The 6,374-nt window shown below is 52.2% G+C and overlaps 1 protein-coding gene across 1 annotated transcript; it reads left to right on the top strand.

Moving 5' to 3' along the window:
• Positions 1–287: 287 nt before the first annotated feature.
• On the top strand, positions 288–2,042 carry PNMA3 (PNMA family member 3). The gene is made up of 2 exons (XM_003800922.2): positions 288–292; positions 546–2,042. Exon 2 carries the CDS (start codon positions 647–649, stop codon positions 2,033–2,035), a length of 1,389 nt encoding a protein of 462 aa, XP_003800970.1. The 5' UTR covers positions 288–292; positions 546–646; the 3' UTR covers positions 2,036–2,042.
• Positions 2,043–6,374: the final 4,332 nt, after the last annotated feature.

The raw sequence follows: 6,374 nt of genomic DNA, 5'->3' as shown, positions 1-6,374 counted from the left end.
GGTCGCGTGACCGACGCGCGCCAATGGCCCGGCGGTCTCCCGGGCGACGCGAAGGGTCTGTGCTTCGCCGCCGCCTCCGCCGCGCCCCCGCCCCGCGTCCGCACTGCAGAGAGCGGTGGCGAGCAGGCGCCGGCGCACTGGCCCACGTGCCTCGCGGGGAGAGCGAGAGGGAGCGGCAGAGCAAGCGAGGGAGAGCGGGGCTCAGGGCCGCCGACCCCGTCGCAGCTCCGTGCCGCCCCGGAGCCCCTGTCGCTGAGACCTGGACCAGAAAGGACCCCTGTCCCAGGAGGAGGTACCAGCCCCAGGGAGGGGGCGCTGGGTCCCAGAAGGCTCCGCCGCCCTCGGTGCGCCAGAGCAGGACTGCGGCAGCCCATGGGGCGGTGGACGGGGGGCGACGGGCGGTGCGGGGAGGGGGCTGTTGCCCGCGGAGACCGGCGGGCCTGGGTCGAAGGGGTCAGTGCCGGGGTGCAAGGCGGCCAAGGTGGGGGTGGGGGTGGTGATGGGGGTGGGCATTAACCTTGCTCTTGCCCCGTTCGCATTCACAGGCTGTGGAGACCTGGGCCTTCTGCACCCGATCTGGAGGTGGCCCGGATTTGTGTTCCTTGATCACTCCCCCTTAAGTTCAAACCCGCAGAGATTTGGGGAAATGCCGTTGACCCTGTTGCAGGACTGGTGTAGGGGGGAACATCTGGACACCCAGCGGTGCATGCTCATCCTGGGGATTCCTGAGGACTGCAGCGAGGATGAGTTTGAGGAGACTTTCCAGGAGTCTTTTAGGGCCCTGGGCAGATATAGGGTAATTGGCAGGATGTTCAGGAGGGAGGAGAACGCCCAAGCATTTCTGCTGGAGCTTGCGCAAGATATTGACTATTCTTTGGTCCCCAGAGAAATACCAGGAAAAGGGGGGCCCTGGGAAGTGATTGTAAAACCCCTTAACTCAGATGGCGAATTTCTCAGTAGACTGAACCGCTTCTTAGAGGAGGAGAGGCGGTCTGTATCAGACATGAACAGAGTTCTCCAGTCAGACACAAACTTCTTGGCTCCGAGAGTGACTATATCACCAGATTTATGGACCTGGGCCCAGACCCTGGGGGCAGCAGTGCAGCCTCTGCTAGAACAAATGTTGTACCGAGAACTAAGAGTGTTTTCTGGGAACACCATATCCATCCCGGGGGCACTGGCCTTTGATGCCTGGCTTGAGCACACCACTGACATGTTACAGATGTGGCAGGTGCCTGAGGGGGAAAAGCGACGGCGGCTGATGGAGTGCCTGAGGGGCCCTGCTCTACAGGTGATCAGCGGGCTCCGGGCTGGCAATGCTGCCATCACTGTGGAGGAGTGCTTGGCAGCCCTGCAGCAGGTGTTTGGACCTGTGGAGAGTCGTAAGATCGCCCAGGTGAAGTTCTGTAAGGCCTATCAGGAGGCAGGAGAGAAAGTCTCTAGTTTTGTGATACGCTTAGAACCCCTGCTCCAAAAAGCTGTAGAAAAAAATGCAGTGTCACGAAGGAATGTGAATCAGACTCGCCTGAAACAGGTCTTGAGTGGGGCCACCCTCCCTGACAAACTCCGAGACAAGCTTAAGCTGATGAAACAACGAAGAAAGCCTCCTGGTTTTCTGGCACTGGTGAAGCTCCTACGTGAGGAGGAGGAGTGGGAGGCCACTTTAGGTCCAGATAGGGCAAGGTTGGAAGGGCTGGAAGTAGGCCCAAGGCCATCAGGAGTCAGTGCAGTTGGGGCACTATCTGTCCCTGCCTTGAGCAACAGTTTTGAGGCAAAGCTTTCCCAGGGTGCCCGGCGCCGGAGGGGCAGAGGACAACACGGAAGAGGGGGTGTGTCCAGGGCTGGCTCTCGAGGCTCAAGAAAACGGAAACGCCACACATTCTGCTATGGCTGTGGGGAAGATGGCCATATCAGGGTAGAGTGTTTCAACCCCTCCAACCAGCCCTTGGTAAAGCAGAAGAGACAGACTGCAAGTGAATCGGGAAACGGGAAATGGGCTTGGGACAAGAGCCATCCCAAGTCCAAGGCCAAGTAGGCTCAGGCCAAGACATCACTTTCTACCACAGGCCAAGGAGACAAAAGAAATATTGGAAGGCAGGGAAGGGGCAGCCCATGCAAACTGCAGGGTCCTTGCCTGGCACATGGGGCCAGGGCAGCCAGGCCCAGGCTGAGCCCCCTCACCTACCTGTAGCTGAAGGGGACTCCAGCAACCAAGGCCAAACCACACATGACTCCGTGAGGGCTGGGCTCAGGGCCTGGAGGAGGTGCAGGAAATGCATTTGGGGAGCTGCCGCGCTTAGCACCTGGGGTGCTTGGACCTGGGATGGGAACCCCCCAAAAGCATGGGCTGAAGAAGGTGTGGCTGGGGACCTGGGCCTGGGTGACAGCCTGGCCATCTGGCCACCTCTAAACATCCACCCTGTGGGCTGTGACCTAAGGAGGGTCACCATCCCCCAAGCATTGCAGGATCTGGAGGCATCTGCGCTGGGGCCACCCCTGCCAGGAGTCAGGGCCTGTGAGGAAGAGCTGCGAGGCAGAGTGCCACAGCCCTGCAGGGGAGGCTGCAGGCTGTGGCCGGTCTTCAGGATGATCTACACTACGCTCGGGGAGCCCCAGGAAGGCAGCACACTGGGGCTCCTGCACAAGTGAAGGGAAGAGACCCCAGGGCTCCGGGAGCCCAGCACCAGCCTAGGGTGGTTGCGCTCTCCTGTCTTCTGCCTGGGCTGTGCAGACTATGGGGAAGAGCCCTGGCAGGGGCCCTGGCAGAGACCACAGTGGGTGCGCAGGGAAGCCTTTGTTCCAAAACAGGAGGAGGAAGAGGAAGAGGAGTAATAGGAGGAGTAGCAAGAGGAAGAAGTAACAGGAGGGAAAATTCTCTATTTTACTGAAGAAAAAGGTAATAGGAGGAAGAGGAGGAGTAACGGGAGGGGGAGGTGAGGGAAGGATGGGGGGGGTATTTTTTTCAGCTTGTGTTTATGCAGAGGCCTGGAGCAAGCAGACAACGAGAACCTGGGGCTGGCATGGCCTTCACGACTCAGCAGCTGCCAATGTCAAGGCCAGCCCCAAACCCTACCAACTTGGGCAGCCAACCTGGAAGCACCTCTGAGCAGCCAGCCATGGCCTGGGTGAGGGCATCTGCCACCCAAGGTAGACCTGGAGGCCTTTGGGAGAGAGGCCAACTCAGAGGTGCCGGCTGTCTGGGCCTCCCAAGAGGGGCCCCCCATTCACCGTTCCCAGGGCAGGCTTTACCCTGTTCTAGGAAGCCCCCCTTATCTGTGTAGGCTCCGTAGTGATCCAGGTGTCCAGCACATATACCCCGCTTTCCTAGCCACTAGCCAACAAATTTATGCAAAGCCACTGTGTGTGTTACAGCCCTGGGGGCCTGTCTGTTGGGCCAGCCACCTCTGAGCCTGGGGCATGTTCTGTGAGCTTAAGTGCCAACTCAAGCTCTGCTCGCTGCCATCCTGTATCGTGAGCTCAGCCTCTGCTTCCTCCATGTAGATGTAGGCTGACCGCTTGCCCGTCCTTGTGCAGATGTGTGTTCTTACCCAAGCAGCTCCTCCCTGGAGACCCTGAGCCCATTCCCAGGAGACAACAGGAAGGACAGATGAGGAGGGTGGCAGGGATGTGCACCCACACACCTTGGTGAGAGGAGCTGGTCCAGTATGGGGACTTTGAAAGGCTCCCTGAGGACTGTGCTTTGATGTCTCTCCCCTATTGTCCCTTATGACTCAGTTTCCTTGACTTGGTGGGGTGTGTCCTGCTGTTATTTCTGGTGTCTGTGACTGTCCCGTGTGGGCCATGGGGCAGGGCCACGTCCCAGTGGGTGGGCCCTAAAGGGCTTCCTTGAAGTGAGTGGTTGTTGCCAGTGTCTAGCATCCTGGCAAGGGGCAGATCGTGGGACCCGGGACCCGTGGCCTCTAGTGGCGGTTAGCAGTTACTGTCTGTGTTGCTGTTCCTGTCTCTACAGTGGTTGTGCTAAATGTTTCTCTTCAATAAATTGCATTAAATATTCCAGCTGAGTCTTGCCTCTGATGTGGGCTATGGAAGGAAAAGTGTACTGGGATAGGATGGGGTTGAGGGTGAGGAGACAACAATGGCTTTTTCATATTTCACACTGGGGAAGTGGGATTGGGTTCTGTGTGATTCCATGCAGTGGGCTAACTGCAAGTGCTGGTCAGGAGTCAGGATTGTGGGTTATAGACCCGGTAAAAGAATCCAACTGTGGAGGCTGGGTGGTGCTAGGCAACAGAGTGCTTGTGCGGTTGAGCTGTGGCTGTTTATGTCCCCAGAGCCTTCAGGGAGCTTCTAAATGATAAGTAGGTGACCCCTCAAGGGGAGAGCAAGGGAAAGCCTGTAGGACCAGAGCCCCAGGATCTCTTGTGGGACTGCTGTAGTGAGGGCATCCAATTAGTGTGAGTGTGTATGTCAGCGAAGGTTTGAATGTCCAAGATGGTGTGTGAATATGTATGTTAATGAATGTGTTTGGTTTTGAATGTGAGCATGTATTAGTTTTCCAGTATGAGGAAATATGTGTGTGTTGGTGTTCCCATGTATGCTTATGTGTGTTAGTGTATATATGTGCATACATGTCACTCTATTATTTATTAATATGTGGGTGAGAATGAGATGGTGTTTGAATATGTGTGAGTAGGTCAGTGAATATAGGTGTGTGTTTTTGAGCATGAGTGTGCATGTGTGTGTGTGTGAGCATGGTAATGTCTATGAGTTTGGGAGTGTGTGTGAGTGCATACAGTGGGTGAATATATGTGTAGATGTGTGTTAATGTGCATGAGAGACTGTCAGTGTGTGACTGTGTGTGAGTGTTTGTGTTGGATGGCTGGTAATTTTTTTAATTTTTTAAGGGATAAAACAAGCATTGAGAAGAGGGCAGAGTGGAGCACAAATTGCTTTTACACAGAACAGCAATGACATTTGTTGGCCCCAGTTGATGAGTCCAATAACTGTGCTTACTAGCCCATCATCCATTTTTCACATCCATTTCTAGCACTTGCCCATTTTTAAGGTTCCTAGCATCATGTGTTACTGATGTCATTGTGTGATTAACGCTGATATGAACATCCTTGTATGAGCCTCCTTGTGGACATTTAAAATTTTTTCACATTAATGTGAGGGGGTGTACATGATTAGGTTATATTGTTTGCATTTGTAAGGTAAAGTCCAAGTTACAGTTGTTTCCTTCACCCAGAAAGTGTGCCCTATATTCATGCATTGTGACATTTGTTTTCTTTTCTCCTGGGTAAATACCTTAGGATTGGAATTCTTAAGCCATAGGATAGTGTTATATTTAACTTTATAAAAAACTTTATACAGATTGGCAAAGCTATTGTGACAATTTTATTCCCATCAGCAGTATCTGTTTCTCAGGGCCCTCCAAAAAAATCTTGCATTGCCAACATTGAACTTTTAGTCATTCTGTTGGTATCTCCCTGTGGCATTAATTTGAATTTCTGTGATGACTAATACTATTGAGCACTTATTTACGTGCTTATTAGCTATTGCTCTGTCTTCTTTAGGAAGTGCCTGTTCACGTGTCTTTCCAAGTTTTTGCCTGTTTTTTTTTTTTAATTACTGAGTTGTGAAAATTATTAAAATACTTTGAACACACAAGTCCTTTGTCAGATATTATGCATTAGGAATATTTTCTGCCAGTTGCATCTTGCCTATGCATATTCTTAATTCTGTCTGTTCACAGGAAAATGGGTTAAATTATTATCAAATCCATTGCATCATTTGTTTTTTTTCTATAATGACAACTTTCTGGATTCTGCCTAAGATATCTTTGCCTGACCCATATTTGCAAAGACATTGTCCTCTTTTTTCTTCTAGAAGCTCTATAGTTTTAGCATTTACATCTAGGTCTTAGAATGTACCTAAATTAACTTTTGTTTTTTGAATGGGTGAGATGGATGGGTCAAGGTGCATTTTAAAAGACTTCCTTTTGACATTGATTTTATCTGGGGTTGGTCAAAAAGTATTTGACTTTGTACCTGTGGGTCTAAAACAGGGGTCTTTAAACTTTTTAAACAGGGAGCCAGTTCACTGTCCCTCAGGCTGTTGGAGGACCGGACTGCAGGCCCCAGATGAGTCAGCTGCTAAGTAGGACAGGCAGTGGCGGCAAAAACACCCGGCAGGCTGGATAAATGTCCTAGGTGGGCAGCTTGTGGCCCGAGGGCCGTAGTTTGAGGATGCCTGGTCTAAAACAAGGTTCTATATTTTCTTTTCTGTATTTTTAAGTTCTAAAGCAGTGGTTCTCAACCTCTTTAATACAATTCCTCATGTTGTGGTGACACCCCAACCATGGTCATGAGGAACTGTATTAAAGGTTCACAGCATTAGGAAGGTTGAGAACC

The sequence above is a fragment of the Otolemur garnettii genome, unplaced genomic scaffold (genome assembly GCF_000181295.1).
Source record: "Otolemur garnettii isolate 467f Iridium unplaced genomic scaffold, OtoGar3 scaffold00190, whole genome shotgun sequence".
NCBI lineage: Eukaryota > Metazoa > Chordata > Mammalia > Primates > Galagidae > Otolemur > Otolemur garnettii.
The sequence above is the reverse complement of the archived record's forward strand: the minus strand, read 5'-3'. Positions and strand labels throughout refer to the sequence as shown.

Bases quoted from the DNA above. Each gene is read 5' to 3' on its own strand.
- PNMA3 (XM_003800922.2), top strand. From the start codon at position 647: ATGCCGTTGACCCTGTTGCAGGACTGGTGTAGGGGGGAACATCTGGAC.